The sequence below is a fragment of the Sminthopsis crassicaudata genome, chromosome 6 (genome assembly GCF_048593235.1).
Source record: "Sminthopsis crassicaudata isolate SCR6 chromosome 6, ASM4859323v1, whole genome shotgun sequence".
NCBI lineage: Eukaryota > Metazoa > Chordata > Mammalia > Dasyuromorphia > Dasyuridae > Sminthopsis > Sminthopsis crassicaudata.
This window is the reverse complement of record NC_133622.1, coordinates 54,782,638-54,800,576: the sequence shown is the minus strand read 5'-3', so window position 1 is coordinate 54,800,576 and position 17,939 is coordinate 54,782,638. Positions and strand designations below refer to the sequence as shown.

The 17,939-nt window shown below is 30.5% G+C and overlaps 1 protein-coding gene across 6 annotated transcripts in view; it reads left to right on the top strand.

The window, feature by feature from the left end:
- The window catches only part of SCLT1 (sodium channel and clathrin linker 1), a 183,161-nt gene that overhangs the window by 59,152 nt on the left and 106,070 nt on the right, over window positions 1-17,939 (top strand). For all 6 annotated transcript variants that reach the window (XR_012483292.1, XM_074274165.1, XM_074274166.1 and 3 more), the window contains exons 10-11: window positions 10,321-10,411; window positions 11,538-11,629. Coding sequence is in view for 5 of the 6 variants with exons in the window: in XM_074274165.1 (XP_074130266.1) it covers window positions 10,321-10,411; window positions 11,538-11,629 (183 nt within the window). In the remaining variant the exon portion in view is untranslated. The remainder of the gene's footprint in view (window positions 1-10,320; window positions 10,412-11,537; window positions 11,630-17,939) is intronic.

Sequence of the window (17,939 nt, the reverse complement as noted above, 5' to 3'; positions counted from 1 at the left end):
CCAAGACCCTTCTGTCTCCTGCTTCATGTATCCCCGAGGGAAGCCTGCTAGAGGCCAGTGGAATAATTTCCACTTGAGCCAGCACAAAGTAGCTTCTGCTTCCTCTTGCTGTCAGTCTGATCTTTCAGCCTCAATGTGGAGAACTTCTTGTGCCAGGAGGAGCAAATTTCTTTTAACTTCCACTTCCATTTTCTGCCTAATCTCCAGGCTTTAGAGGGAAGACAAATTGTGAAACAGAACCTCCCTTCTGACTATCTAAGTGCCTTCTACTTTTTGCCACACTTGTTTCCAGTCTAATCTCTAGAGAGGAATGACACCTTTGAGAAGAGGAATGACACCTTTCACACGTGATGAACATTCTCACACCTGGTTGTATCCTACACATCCCAGTGATTTTAAACTACTGTACTTCATCATCTAAATCCCATCTCAATCACCTACCATCTTTAATTTTTTTGAATCTTATTGACTTAATTATATTCAGAGATAGTTTAGAGAAAAACTTCAGTTTAACATGGTTCAATTATTATTCATTCCAAATTAATGGAATTTGAATCAATTATGTTTAAGTATATATAAGATGCATATTTTACTTCTCTTAACTATTATTTTGTGCTTTAAAATATATCTTTGAATGTGTTTAAATTTGTTTTATGAATAATTTAAAATTTTCCTTGTGAATGTTTTGATTACTGTTTGCTCAGTTTTGTTAATCATGTGATAATTATCGCATCCAATTTGATTTAAATTTATTTGCAAGTATGGCTTTGATTTCTCATGTATTGATTTATTTTTACATATAAAACTGTCCTGAACTGAATCTGCCTAAGAATGGACTTTGAATTTCCAGTCCGATCAAAATGATTAACCTGTATACAAAAATTTTAAAAGTACATATTCTTATTTCAGACAGAGCTGATCTCCTTTGCATGATCTTCTTTTAGATAGTTGGCCAGTCAGTTAGAAAGCATTTATTAAGCCCTTAGCATGTGTTAGATTCTTTGATTTCATAAATATCCTAGAAGTCACTTTTTATTTTCCATTATGTTTATCACACTGTTTTTTTAAAACCTGCTAGTATTGCTGTTATTGGGATTATATCCCAAAGAAATACTAAAGAGTGGAAAGGGACCTGTATGTGCCAAAATGTTTGTGGCAGCTCTTTTTGTTGTAGCTAGAAACTGGAAGTTGAATGGATGTCCATCAGTTGGAGAATGGTTGGGAAAATTGTGGTATATGAAGGTTATGGAATATTATTGCTCTGTAAGAAATGACCAGCAGGAGGAATACAGAGAGGCTTGGAGAGACTTACATCAACTGTTGCTGAGTGAAATGAGCAGAACCAGAAGATCACTGTACACTTCAACAACAATACTGTATGAGGATGTATTCTGATGGAAGTGGATATCTTCAACATAAAGAAGATCCAACTCACTTCCAGTTGATCAATGATGGACAGAAATAACTATACCCAGAGAAGGAACACTGGGAAGCGAATGTAAATTGTTAGCACTACTGTCTAGCTACCCAGGTTACTTATACCTTCGGAAGCTAATAATTAATGTGCAACAAGAAAATGGTATTTACACACATATATTGTATCTAGGTTATATTGTAACACATGTAAAATGTAAAATGTATGGGATTACGTGCCATCGGGGGGAGGGAGGGGAGGGAGGGAGGGGATAATTTGGAAAAATGAATTTAAAAAAAAAACCTGCTAGTAATAAGAAACAAAATTCTTCAAAAGTATTTAGATAAAGGCAGCAGTAAAAGATTACAGTAACTTAAAATGCTCTTAGTTTGTTACTTTTCCAACATGGCCCCAAACCATTATCCATCCTCTTAAAACAATGACTTTCTAAATCTCTCTGTTAGTGTTGAGGAAACCACTGTTCTTTTAGAGGTGAAAGTTTTTTTTTAGGCACCCAGGGTTTTATTTTTTTAGTCTTCTCTGGTCTTCATCGTTTGTATCCAGCACTTCTCTTGTAATTTCTATCTCCACAGATCTCTAGCATCCATCTTTCTTTCTACTAACATTCTATTACCCTATTTCAATAGTCTTATTGTCCGTCATCTGAATGATCATATTTTGCTTCTTCTTGTCTGCTTAAATCTTCTCTCTCTCTCTCTCTCTCTCTCTCTCTCTCTCTCTCTCTCTCTCTCTCTCTCTCTCTCTCTCTCTCTCTCTCTCTCTCTCTTTCTCTCTCTCCACACATTCAGAAAATATTAAGGTTTAAGGCCAGACTTGAACTCTGCTCTTCCTAACTTCAAGACTACTTCACTACAACACCTTGCTACCCCTCCCTGCTCTATTCAATCCTCAAAAAATAAATGTCAAAATAATCATCTTTGTACCAAGATGACTTAACTAGCCCTTCACAAAATTTAACATTTTCCTCAATAACTTGCATGCTTTTATCTTTATTCTAAATTCAATTTAACTGTTACCTCATGCACAAAGAATTTTTTACCCACTCAAATTTCCATGTATTAAGTACATATGATGTATTACTCCAGTGAAATATAATTCTCCTCAAAGGTAACATTTTGGGGGTTTTTTATTACTAGTTCCTAGAACAGTGCCTTAAATATATAGTTACTCAAATTTGTTTATTGAGCCTAATTTACATTGAAGAATTTGAGTCAATCAACAAAGTTTATTGTCAAAGTTTAAGTCAAACTGCCAAAGTTTACAGTTTAGGGTTTTTGTTTTGTATTCAGATTATGAGTATTTATTCCAAGATAAATGCATAAAAAGCAAAGATTTATTAATGGTTAATATGGACATCTGAAAGTATTATACCTGCCAAAAGTAGAGCAGTTGATAATTTTGGCCTTTCCTAAGATTAAGTTAATTCAAAAAGTAGGAAAAAATGACAAAGAGAACTGATATTCTGGTTCTTATTTTGAATTAACACATTGGCAGGTATCCTAGTTTTAGGGAGAACAGAATTAAGATGGTACAAAGAAAGATATAGGGGATAATATGAATTAAAACTGTTATGTAAAAAGTTGACCCAATAATAATAGGAAACCCTCAGAAACAAAATGTCAAAGTTTGAAACAAGAGGAAGAATAAGTGGATCTTCTTTAAATTTAATTTTTATTAATTGTTGAAATGACTAGAACTAGATAACATTCTAAAATATTTTGGGAATTCAATTGCTCATGCATTATCATTATTTTGTCAGATATCTTTCTAATATTTTAGAGAAAACAGTTCTCAAAATATGAAGCAGTAGTCCCTTAAGGTCTTTTGAGACTATTTTATAGGGTCTTCAAGATCAAAATTATTTTCATAATAATACTAACATCTTTTAATTTTAATTTTAAATATAATAAATGATGATCTATATGTAAGGCACATATAAGTTCTTCAATAATTTTTAAGTGTAAAAGAGTGCTGAGACAGACAGGGAGACAGAAAGAGAGAGAGAGAGAAATGGAGGGAGGGGGGGAGAGGGGAAGAGAGGGAGGGAAGAACATCATTATCTTAAAAAATGAATGAAGATCTTTAGGACAGAAGAAGGGTAAATGTTCAGAACAAGGAAATTAAGGAAGTTAGCCAACTCTAAATATGTAGGTTAAGAAATAGGTATTTCTTAATAATTATATTTTAGAGTTATATATATATATATATTTTTTAATATCTAGATTGGCTTTATTTCAAAACAATTTTAGGATGTGTAATAGGAATGGATTTATGAACATTTAAAAAAATGTAGAGATTAAAAACACCAATGCAGCTTCCCCCACAAAAAATAGATCATGCTTGATAGATATTACTATCAAACTGTTATATCAGTTTATAACATATTTATATTATATCCGTTTATATATTAGTTATATCTGATATATCAGTTTATATATTATATCAGTTTAATTTAATATATATTCTATTATTATATATTAGTTTAAATTATTTAAATTTTTAATAGATTTCATCAAAGTATTTGACAAAGTGTCTCATATTGTTCTTATGGCTAAGATGAAGAATTGGGCTAAAAGATAGTATAGTTAAGTGGATTTTGAACTGGTGGAATGACAACTCAAATTCTAATCATTAATGATGATGTCAGTTTGGAAGGAGATCTTTAGTAGAGTACCTGCCCCATGACTCCACATTTCATCTTATGTTTTTAAATTTTTCTTTTCCATTAACTTGATTGAAAGCATAGTTGCCTTATCAGATTTACAAATGATATGAACCTGGGAAGAATAATATGTTGGGCAAGAGGGTAGAATCCAGAAAGATTTTGACAGGGTAGAATTATAAGCCAAATATTGCAATGATGAGTTATAGGATTGAAACTGGGAAGGAACAAAACATGAAATTAGAGAAGTTATGTAGATGTTGGAAAATGTAGGTTCAAAAAGGCAAATTTAGGAGGTTTAGATTTGCTATTAATCTTTGTCATGGTAATCGAAACTGGGGAAGTGAATAAGATTGTCATTGATGATAGTGCCATATGTATATTGTCAGATTTGAGAAGTGATATAGTTAGATTTGTGTTTTAGAAAAATCACTTTGGCAGCACTGTGGAGGATGGACTAGAGAAGGAAGAGACTAAGAGGGGGTTGTTGCTGTAGGTGAAAATTCTCCAATTTTCAAAGGATATGCATGGGCATTTTTCAAAACCAGAAGTTGAGATTATAAATAGCCATATAAAATGCTTTAAGTCACTAATAATTAGAGAAAGTTGAATGAAAACAGTTGTGAGTTTCCAATTCACACCCTCAGATTGGCTAAATTGTCAAAAAAGGAAAATGGCAGACACTAAGAAGTCTGTGATATGAAAATAGGTGCATTAATGGCCTGTTGATAGAGCTGTAAACTAGCCATTCTGGAAAGTAACTTAAAACTATACTTTAAAAATCTACTAAACTATATTTCCCCTCTTACCTTGAGTACCACTATTGAGTCTATACACCACAGAGACCAAGGAAAGAGGAAAAGAGCTTTTATGTACAAAAATATTTGTAACAAACAGTTATTTTTTTAATGTCAAGGATTTGGAAACTAGTAGAGAATTTCTGGACAAATTATAGTGTGTATACACACACCTCATTAATACATACATACATATGCATATATATAGTATATATATATATAGTATGTGTTGTAAGAAATTACAAAAGATATAGTTTCAGGAAAACATGAAAAGTCTTATATGAAATGTTGTAGGGTGAAGTGAGCAGAACTAGGGGAAAATTTACATAACATCATCAGTATTGCAAAGACAGACAACTTTGAAAGTTTTAGAAACTCCAATCTCAATTCTAGAGAACTCAAGATAAAACATCCTACCCACTGTCTAATAGAAACAGTCCTACTCTACTACTTTATTATATCCTATATTATATTATATGTATACACATATATACATATATGTATATATATATGGTGATCTTAAGTTCTCGAGTATATATTAAAACTCTTTTAAAAAAATTTTGTAGCTAACCAGTTCAGGAGTTTGTTTTATTTAACTATACATATTTGTAGCACAGATTTTGTTTTTCTTGCTTAGTAAATTAAGGAGAAGGATTAGAAAGAGAGAATGTAGATCTGAAAATAAAATTAAGTTTTTAAAATTAAATTTAAAAACTAATAATCTAGGCAAGAGGTGATGGACCTGTACTAAGGTATTAGTTGGCCATATCAGAAAAAAAAAAAGTGTAAGCATAAGAAGTGTTGATTGTGGATGCAGAACAACTTTTACAATTCATTGGATATATAGGGAAAGAAAAAGTGAGGCATCGAGAAAGTAAAATGATTTCTTCAGATTTTTATCGAAGATGGGCTTTGAACATAGGTCCACTGACTAAGATCTTGTCAGTTGTTTTTCTATCATATTACATTGTCTCCATTGGGATTTGATCATAAAAGAGAGTAGAGATAGAGAATTTTTTTCTTAGATAGAGAAGACTTAGGCATGTTTGGAGGCAGGAGAGAATAAATTAGTAAATTGGGAAGGTTTAAAGTTTTGGATGGTGGGAAGAAGGAAAATTACTCTATGGACACTCTCTACCTTACCAGAGAATTTTTTTTGGTGATTTCCCCTTTCTCAGTTATTATGATGGTTTGGTCTTGTGAAGAGATTGACTCAGGTCTGTGCCTTTATTGTTAAGGTTTGATATTGGGATTCCAATTAGCAAAAGAAGTTTTCCTGAACAGAGGAAGAATATTCAACAAGGACACTGAGTTAATTAAATAGTGCTAGTGCATCTTTGTTGTCTGTGATGATCCTTTAATCAAGCAATAGAGATGAACTAAATTTCTTATATTTTTATATTCAGTTGACTAGGAAATGATGCAATGTCTGAAGACTTTATCCCCATGAGTTAAGTCTCAAGGATGATTTCAGTACCACTAAGGGTACCAGTAACATCCTACAAATGAGGGGACTCAGAAAGATATTCCTCTCTACTTGAAGCCTGGAGGATAGAGATGTAAACTAAGGGAGAGGAAAGCCTTTCCAGCACCTGATCCTTTATTTTCTGAGTTAAAAATGAAGTAACTTCCTTTGTTGAAAGTGAGAGACAGGGATGATGTGGGAGGCTTAAGAAAAGAAAATTGTATATAGCTATTCTGGGGAGTATAATAAAGAACCAGTTAAGGAGAATTAAAAGAATTACTTAGTAGTAACAACCCAGTTGAAATTAGATAAATTCTTAATAAACTCAGTCAACAAAGTTATATGATTTCTCTAACACTGTTCTGTAGTATTTAAATAGGAGCAAAGCAAATAGATGGTGGAAGTGATCCAGAAATGGTTTTTAACACAGCATGAACAGCAAAAAGACAAGGGAGCAACAGTGTAATATTGCAATGATGAACTATAGGATTGAAACTGGGAAGAAAAAAAAAAAAACCATGAAATCAGAGAAGTTATGTAATGTTGGAAAATGTAGGTTCAGAAAGGTGAATTTAGGAGATTTAGATTTGCTACTAATCGTTGTCATTGTAATCGAAACTGGAGAAGTGAATAAGAATAGTGTCCTTTATTATTTTTTCTTTTCTTTGTCAAGTTTGAGAAACACTAACATAAAAGATTGTTACAAAGAATTATGGGTAAATTTGTCTCTTTTACCTCAACTGCTTCCATGAATTTTTATATTTTATATTTCTGTTGTTATTATCTTTGATACAATGTCATTGTTTTTTTTTACAACATTTAGATCAGGTATTTCTTTAATCAACACCAAACATCCATCAAAGTATTTATAGATGAAAATGTAAAATAATCACAAGGGAAATCTGTTCAAAAGATATAGGATGCTATGAAGACTAATATTATTTCATAAGAAATACCTGATCTAAAAGTTGTAAAAAAAATAATGAACTAGATTCTGCTACTACTTTATAAAATTTTTAGAATTCAGAATTCTATTTCTTTATATAAATGTGTTTTCAGAATTACAGGATTTTCATTTTTTCTTGTTCAGCATATGTTCTAAGAAAAAAACTATATAGACTTTAAAAGACATGCTTTATAATACCATATTCTTCAGTATTTTGATGTTATAGTAGGTCATTTAATTTCCTTTTTCATCAGTTTATTTATCTGAAAATACTACCTTGCTTTACCTTATCAATAGTTCTGAAGAAAGTGATTTTTAACATTAAGTTTTGTATAACAATGAGGTATTGTTATTAATCTTTTTGTACTTTGTTATCTTTGCATATTTTAAAAAAATGCAAATACTCATTAAACTTGTAATGGAATGGTATTTAAATATGTATTTCCAAATAATAACAGTACAGTTGAAATAATGAAAGCCGCCTTTTAAATCCAAAAATTAAGATAAAACTCTTTGTATCCTTCCCAAAACAATAGAAACTACAAACTTGAAATACTCAAAATGTTGGGTTATTGTTTTTTGGTGGTGTTTTTTTTTCCATTTCATTGTTGTTATTGTTATTGCTGCTGCTGCTGTTTTTTTAAGATTATAAGATATAATTTTTAGAATTGGAAAAGTTATTAGATGTTACCTATTCAGTGCCCTCATTTTTCTGATGAGTAGTTAGGCAGGCCCAAGATGATTAAATGATTTAATTGTGATCATACAAGTAGTAAATGGCAAAGCTGGGACTAAATCCAGTTCCTCTGAATCTAGTAAAACCATATGAGTGCAAGCTGGACCCGTCATGAAAAAACCTAAGTTTCTTTGAATTAAGTTTAATGATTTTAGTAGCTGTGATCTACTGTGGGTCAGAAACATAACATAGCACCACCAGCTCCACCATTCTGTCTCATCCTGAAGCAATCTTAGCTTTCTGCAAGAGAAGTAGTATCCTGGACAAAAGTGGCTTTTTTATATATTGTCCTTGTCAGATCACATTTGGAGAATTATCTTCATTTGTAGGTGCCTCATTTTAGGAAGGACAGTAACAGTAGTTAAATTTCTAGAGGAGGAAAAACAGGTCAGTGAGATGACTTTAAGACCATTCAATATGAATTTTGAAGGAATTAGAATTTGTTTAGTTTGGAAAAGTATCCTTCCTAAAAGGTGCCTAGAATTAAACATACTGTCATAATATTGAAACATAGTAGATATGGTCTCAGAGTTATTAACTTAAAATTAGAATTCTCCTTTTCTGGTCATATTATATGTTCATAAAACATGCATAAATATGTATGTACATATATATTTAATTTCCAATGAATATATAATCACATGTGTATAAATATTTGTAAAACAATAATTCTTAAATTTTTAAATTTTATATTTCATAATGTTTTACTTGGATTTGTTCTCAAAATTGGATTTAAATTTAAAAGCTATATATGTCAGATCATATGTTAGAGGGAAATCTCATTGCAAAATGTTAATCTCATTACAAAATGAATAATAGCCTTTTTATATTTGGAAAAAAACAATTTAAAATTTCACTTGTATTTTTTCCAATTACATGTAAAGTTATTTGCGACATCCTTTTTTTGACTCTTTTTTTAAAATCATAGCTTTCTATTGACAAAACATGCATAGGTAATTTTTCAACAATGACCCTTGCAAAAACTTCTGTTCTAACTTTTCCCCTCCTTCCCTCCACCCCCTCCCCTAGATGGCAGGCAGTCCCATACATGTTAAACATGTTAAATACAATATATGAATACATATTTATACAGTTATCTTATTGCACAAGAAAAATTGGATTTAGAAAGAAGGTAAAAATAACCTGGGAAGAAAAACAAAAATGCAAGCAAATAACAACAGAAAGAGTGCAAATGCTATGTCCTAGTCCACACTCATTTCCCAGTGTTCTTTTGCTGGGTGTAGCTGGTTCTGTTCATTACTGATCAATTGGAACTAATTTGGATCCTCTCATTGTTGGAGATACTTCCATCAGAACTGATCATCATATAGTATTGTTGTTGAAGTGTATGATGATCTGTATCTGCTCATTTCACTTAGCATCAGTTCATATAAGTCTCTACAAGCCTCTCTGTATTCATCCTGCTGGTCAGAATATTATTCAATAAAATTCATATACCACAATTTACTCAGCCATTCTCCAATTAATGGGCATACATTCAATTTCCAGTTTCTAGCCACTACGAAAAGGGCTGCCACAAGCATTTTTGCACATATGGGTTCCTTTTCTTTCTTTGAGATATAAGACCCTTATCAACATTCATTTTTGTAAGATTTTGAGTTCCAATTTTTTTTTCTCCTTTTCTCCCTTACTTCCCACTTCCCCAAGATAGCAAGCAATCTGATATAGGTTAAACATGTGCAGTCATTTTAAATATATTTCCATTTTAGTCATGTGGGGGAAAATAAATCAAGATAAAAGGAAAAAATAAACTTCAAGAAAGAAAAGTAATATAGGTGGCACAGTGAAGAGAATGCTAGGCCTGGAGCCTGGAAGACTTAATTTTCTAAATTCAAATGTGGCCTCAGACACTTATTAGCAGCATGACCTAGTCATTTTACCCTGTTTACCTCAGTTTTCTCATCTGCAAAATGAACTAGAGAAGGAAATGGCAAACCAGTGTTTTTTCTAAGAAAACTTAGGATCATGAAAAATCAAACACAATTGAACAATTACAAATAACATAGCACATTTCCTTTTCAAATACAGTTTCAATGTTAATCCTTTTGGTTCATATTATACTAATTTATTCCTTTAGCTATTTGAGGTCTCGGGACTTTCAACTTTTTTTTTTTTTTTAAGTTACATTGCACCAGTGTAATGATAAGACTTTTCATTAGCAAAATTCACAGGTTAACAAATTCATAGATCATCAATTTCAATAAATTTAAGTTGTCTTTAACATTTCATGTATTAATTATTATATTTCTCTTTCTAAGGCAAACTAAATTAGACCTCAGAATTGCTACCTCGAAAGTGACAGAAATGACTAAGTTAGTCGAAGACCTTCAAGGACAGATGGAAAAGAAGGTATTCATATATTTCCAAGATAGTTAAGAATTTGTATACATGTCATCAGTGTTCTTGTTCATAAGAAATTTTCATTTGCAATTAGACCTCTAAAAATTAAGAAGAGAGTTAGAAGCTGTGTCAGTTTTTAAAAATAAAAACATTTGTGAAATGAAAAAATTGTGAAATTTTATAAAAAATTTGGAGATATTTGAAGAAATAAGTAAACTAATCAATGAGATAGGATAATTTCCCCATGGTATATAACCTCTTACAGCACATTATTATAAGATAATTTCTCCCCATCAGCTTTCTAGATAACCTTAACTAACACTGTGTGTTTCCCCAGATCCTGCTAGTTTTACCATGTTGTTTAAGCAAGTTTTAAATAGTTTTAAGTTTAATTAATTAGGTGTTAATAATACTAACTTGTTTATGGGAGAGCCAATATAAAATTGGGGGAGATGTTGAGATTACCTGTTAGGCAAGCCTGGCTCCTAAAAGGTACCCTTACTTCTCTATTTTATATACAATTGTATACAATGTTAGAATTAGTGTAGCAAATATATGACAAATAGCATCTATATAAAATGACATTTGTTTTATGCAAAATAATATGTTAACAATAGGTTTTTATTTAGCTTGTCATCTTTTGAAAATGGCACAGCAATTTTACCTTAAATAATTCCTTTACCTCGTTAAGCCCCAGAAAGTATATTTAACCCCAACTTTAGGGTTATTTGTTTTTTATTTGCTAGTTGAAAAATGCTAATATAGTTTAAAATTAGCATGATTTTTTATTGGTCATTTCCTTATGTTTTTGTCAGTATTCAAGCATTAAAATTCAAGGTAGTTTATTGAATTTCCTTAATTTGTTTTATGGAAATAGCCTGAAGAATTCACATAAGTCTGTTACAGTGGATAATTTGTAGGTTTTTGTTTGTTTTTATAAGCATGGCATGTATTTGTTATACAAATTTGTTATGACAAATATAATTTGAGAAGTATTATACCAAGATGATTATATTCCTTCAATTTGTCATAGTAGTATCACAGTAAATTTAAAACATGGAATCTACACTATGTAGTGAAATACTGAATTTTATGGGGCTTTTGAAATGAATATTCTAGTTTCTTTGATTTAAAGGTGCAAGATATGAAATCTGCCCAAGGAAAAGAGGAAGCATCAGACAAGCTGTTATACCAGTTACAGTCTAGCATAAAACAGCTAGAAGCAAGGTAAGCTTCTAAAACATATAACTAATATGAAGTGACTTGCTGTGTATCTTCCAACCTAGCTTTATTACTTTTAACACTGTTTCTACTCTTAACATGCATTATTTAAAAAAATTTTATTGATAATCTTTTGCTTTTCTGTTATCTTAATATATAAATGTTCTATTTCTTCCCTTCCTTACTCAATCAATCATATTCTTATAAAAGAGGTAGGGGAGAACAGGACAGCAAAATTAAACTATGCCAACTGAATATGAAAATATATTTGATATTCTTCATCCATTGTTCCCACCTCTTCAAAAGGAAGGAGATATATTTTCTCATCTGTACTTCACAGTCCAAATTCTCTTCTTTTCCCTCCTCTTCTTTGTTCTCTCCTTTCCTTTGTCCCCTTCAAAGAAAGTATAGAAATATAAAATTATATCCAGCAAAAGTGCTCCAAATCTCAAGTAAGAATTTTTGGAAGAAGAAAAAATTCCCTGTCACCGATATAGCTGACTTTACTCTAGTTAACATTGATGGACATTTTATGAACTAGTAAAAAAAAAAAAATTCTTAAATATCTATCTTGGTATCTTAGTATCTCCATTGCAATTCCTTCTTGAATCAGGATCAAAATTTAGTCATCACATTTTTTTTCAGATAAGAGTTTCTATATAAAAGATTACATTCCATGTAATAAGATGAAAAAAATCATGCAATGTAATGGAAAATTACAAATTCTAGGGTTTTTTGTTTGTTTGTTTGTTTGTTTGTTTTTTTTAAGCCTCAATTGGATCTTCACTAAATATTGTTTGGGAATCCTTTCATTCATGTGATTAACATTGCATTACACTGTTTACAGCAGCTATTCCAAAGCTGCTTCCAGGTCTTCAAGGCCCCAAAGACACTTTGTTAGATGACCTCTTGTCTTACTTTGCTGAGATATCAAAGACTTTGTTAGATGACATCTTGTTTTTCTTTACTGAGGCATCAAAGCCATGTATTGTGCTGTTTCACTTTATTCCTGCTTCAAAATTTGTAGCTTTACCATTTTCTCTTCCAGTGCCCAAACAGTTGTTGGATGATGTCATGATCCATCTTAATCAAAGCTAAGCCTTCTACTTTATCCCTTTTATTCAACCCTTTATTGTCTTCTTTGAAACTTTTCCCATTTGTCAATTTCTTTTTTTTCAATTGTTTTAAAATTTCTTCTTATAATTTAGGTCCTTCCCTGATATCTATTCATTATACTCAAGGAAGAAGGAAAAAAATATCAGATAATCATAGAAAGGAATAATAGACAATTGAATAAATGTAGAATAGTGAGTTTTGACTTCTCAACCTATCAGTAATAATCAGTTAATTTTATTTAGTTAAGGGCGGTTGCCTTTGACTTTGCTATTTAAAAAAGAAAGGAAAAGAAAATAAGAGTAGAAATTTTATGAGACCAATATGGAAGGAGCTGCATGTTAGTTTAAAAAGGGACTTTTCATGAAGTTTTATAAAGGAATGGTTATTTAAAATTTGCACATTTGAAGACCTAGATTGATGTTTTCATGTGCTTTGAAACTCTGTATTTATGAAACTACATGACATAAAAGTTTGTTCTTGTTACAGAAGATTTTCTTTTCTACACAAAAGACAGTTCTCTTAAGGAACTTGGACATTTTCAATGCCATCTTACATTATGTGAAGGAGAAATGATCATGACTCACTGCAAAACTGATAAAAATTTTTTGTATGGTAGACATTCTGTGTTAAAATAAAATTCTAAAGATGGTCTACTGATAATATTAATTAATATTTATTTATTTAGCACTTTGAATTTACAAGTCTCTTTTAACAAATATATATTATCTTATTTTGTTCTTACAACTAGAGGTAAAATTGAGAGGTAAATAATACAATTATCCCATTTTAAAGATGTAAGAATTAAGGCAGACTGAGGTTAACATAATAGCTAACATTTACATTGACCCTATTTTTTGAAAAGCATTGTGCTGGGTGCTTTACAATTTTTCTTCTTATTTGATTCTCATGGCTATCCTCAGAGGTCTGTATAATTATCCTCCTCATTTTACAAAAGAGGAGATGGAAGCAAACTGAAGTTAAAGGATCTGCCCAAGGTCACTGAGCCAATCAGTGTCTTGAGTCCAAAACTCCGCCCACTGGGCCACTAGGGTGCCTCTTTATGGTTTTGGGAGGAGATGGGGTCTCCTGCTTTCCATTGTCAGGGTCAGAAGGTTTAATTACATCTATTGATGATTTGAAGGCTGCTCAGATTCTTTTTTGCTTCTGTTTTCTATTCTACCAAATGCTAATTAAGATAATTTTTCTATGCACATATTGAAAATTTATTGATTTGCAGCACATTGAAAATCCTTCTTTTTATGAAAGAAGTTTTTAATTGAAAAATGTTGATATTACTGTAATATTTTTTCATTCTAAAGATTAGCATGAACATTTGGCCTATTTATTTATTTATTTTTTCTCCTAAAATCTTTTGAATTAACCTGAAGGAGAAAAACTCTGAGCATATTTTCATTTATGGTTCTAGCCTAACTGCCAGAAATTCATGGTCAAATCCATGTAAGTGAATTTCATTACTTTTTTTATTCCAATCAATACTTTTTGCTTGTTCCTGGAATATATAATTTATGGCACTGTTTCATTGTTGAAAGCTTTTTAAAAATTTCAATCATGATACAACTTTTAAGAAAAAATTCCTCAGTGGGTATACTTACATGAAAGATAAAATGATTTAAGGAAAGTTCAGTTGTCAACACTGTTTAAGTGAACACTGAAATGATGTTAAAATTAATAATCAAGTAATGTCTCCCTATATTTAACATAGTAGTGGACATAGAATTGGCATTGTACATGCTATATAATTTCCCCAAAAATGATTTAATCCATGGTTTTAATTGTTATGACTAAACATTATTAGAATCAGTTCTTTGATTTTTGACCTTGAAAAAGTTGCATCTTGAAGATCACCTTTTGTCTAAAAAGTGACAAATATGTTTTACTTGTCTTTACTTTTTTTTTTCCCCAGTAAATCCACATCATTACTTGTTTTTTTTTTTTAATTGCTTTTTAACTATGTATTATAGAATGAGCTCTTAAAACTCATCTATTTTAATTCTCTAATATTGTAAATGAGGAAATTATGACCCAAGGATATAGAATGACTTGTCATTTTATGTAATTAGTGATAAGAACACAACCTGTAGGCCCTTATTCATACATTATGCTAGACATGTTTGTGTACATCTTTACAAAACAAAAACAAAATTCATTTTTTGACTCCTGTGCAAGAATAATTTTATTCTAATCTAGGTAATTTATATACTTTAGAAGCTCTCTTCAAGTGGGAATATGGAAACATGTGTACCTTGATTGCCAGAGGTTAGGAGTTAAGTTAGTAAATTCCATCGATTTTATAATTCCTGTAGACAGGATAGGAAAAATGACTTTCTGACTGAATATGATTCCCAGTTTTTTGATCATTGTTGTGCCCAATTATTATATACTTGAAATCAATTCAATAAATGTTTAGAGTTCCTGTTGTATTGAGTATAATGTGGATGAAAAGTTCATGATCAAATAAGAGATAAAAAAAATCAGATGATAAAATGAACAAATTTAGTTTTATAAAATTAGGAGATTTTAAGCTTACAAAATTATCTTAAAGAAATAAAGCAAATAGATTATTGGAAAAAATCTCAGCAAATTTCTCTAATAAAGTTCTGATATAATGTGTATTATAATCTCTATATTTCTATTAGATATAATATATATGTTTATTATATAATATCTATATCTCTAGATATAAATATATTGAACTGATTTAAACCTTTCTGAAAAAAATTCTCTGATCAAGCAAACAATTCTCAAATAAAGAAATTCAAGCTTTCTACAGCATATTGGAGAGAAAAAAATTATCTGAATCATTAATAATCATAGAAATGTAAATTAACTCTTAGTTTCTATTATTTTATAAATTCAAGAGACAAACCAAAAAAAAGTATGATAATTCTTGTAGAGGGATTTGGGGAGAAAAAGCACACTAGTATATTGTTAGTAGAATTTTGAATTGGTATGGCATTCTAGAAAGCATTTTAAAATCCTACCACAAGTCATAAGTATGATTTTTGATTGTGTGACTTTTGAGGTAATGATATGACCATGAGGCCTCTCCCTCAAAGAAATAAAAGAAGAGGAAGGGACCTATTATGTACTTTTTGTGAGATAGATGCTATTATTATTCCCCTTTTACAGTAGAAGAAACTTAAGGTAAACGGAAGTTAAGTTACTAGTCCAGGATCATGTTAGTTAATTTAGTATCTGAGGCTAGTTTTAAACTCATATCTTTCTGACTCCAAGCCCATAATGAAAAACATAAAATGAGCAGAACCTAGAGTGCAATTATATAATAATAATTTTAAGAAAAAACATCTAAGAAAAGAAATGACATCCGATCAGTTCATTTACTAACCACAATTCTTTAATATTAATTATAAAATATTTACTTACCTTCTTATGTAAAGGTGATGAACTCAAGGTCTAATATAAAGCATGCATTTTTGGATACATCCAATATATGAATTTGAGAGAGTGATTTTTTCCCCATTCTTTTAGTTGGAGGGGTTGGAGAAATAAAGGAGACTACCAATAATGTTAAAAAAAAAAAAAATTAAAAAGAAAAAGGTCAATGAAGTATTTTTCCCCATTTAATAGTATTTTATTTTTCCTAATTACATGTAAAGATAGTTTTCAACATTAATTTCTCTAATATTTTGAGTTCCAATTTTTTTCTTTCTCCCTTTCTTTCCTTCCACCTCCCCAAGACACAAAGAGACCTGATATTGGTTATATATGTACCATCATTTAAAAATATTTCCAAATTAGTTATGTTGTGAAAGAAAAATCAAAACAAACAGGGAAAACTATGAGAAGGAAAAAAAATCCCAAAAGTGAAAATAACATGCTAGTGAAGCATTTTTTAAAATGCTAGAGATGAGAACAGAAGAACAGTAGGAAACAAAGTGGGCAGCTTTGAAAATAACATGTTAAATTTGTTATAAGAGGAAAAAAGCTACACAAAATATAAAGTAAGGATTTTTATGTTCATTCCTTTTTTTCCTTTTCTGTTTTGTATATGGAAAGTCATCTTTGTTTTTTTTTTTATCACAATTGCAATTTTGCAAAATAGAGTTTGTTCATATGATGGATAGGAGAAGTATAAAGCCTGCAAACAAGTAGACCAATTAAGAAGTTATAAAAATAGCTTAAGCTAGAAGTGCTGAAGTCTTGTATAACATAATGACTAAGTAGGTAGAGAGAAGTGATTGAAGGTTGAACTGAGAAACATTGACAATTTATTGGAAATGGTAGCAAGGGAAGAGGAAAGATTCAAGGGTAGTGGTACTCCTAAGAAAAAAGGAAAATGGATAGAAAGGATGGATTTAATTTAAAAAAAAAAAAGTCTCTCAACCAAGTCAGGTAGGGTGACTCTTATTCTTGTAAACTTGAACAAATATTGAAGTGTATGCATATATGTGTTTATTAAATTATGACTATATTTAGGAAATTTGCTATAAGGATTTTTCCCCAGTTAAATTGTTTTATTTCTAACTTTAGTTGTACTGGTTTTGTATGAAAATTTTAAAATTTCATGTCATCAAAATTGTCTTTTATTTTCAGTGCTTTTCTCTGTTCTTTATTTGGTCATGAATACCTCCCCTAATTCTAGATCTGAAAGTTAATTCTTCTTTGTTCCTTTAGGTTATTTAGAATATAAATTTTTATATCAAACCATATATTCATATGGAGTTTATCTTGAAATGTATGATTAGACTATATGGATATATCATAATATTATGGTGTTGGTATATATAATTTCTGTCATATGCTTTCTAGTTTCCCAGAAGTGTTTTGTTAGTCCCTAACCAGGTAGATGGGGTCCTTGTTTCTAGAAAATACTTAACTACAAGGTTCATTTACTTTTGCATTTTACATACTTAACCTGTTCTACAAATCAAACTCTATTTTTTTTAAACTAGCATCAGATTGGTTTTATTGTTGTTGGCTTTGTTATATAGTTTAAAGTCTGGTTTGCTAATTTCCTTCCCACTTTTGTTCATTCTTTCCCTTGAGATTGTTCCTCCAAATGAATTTTTTTTTTCCATCTTTATAATGTAACCCTTTGGTAATTTGCTCGCTATGTAGTTGATGAGTAAATTAATTAGATGATGTCATTTTTAGTATATTGACTCAGGTCATTCATATGCAAATAATATTTTTCCAATTACTTAAATCTTACATTATT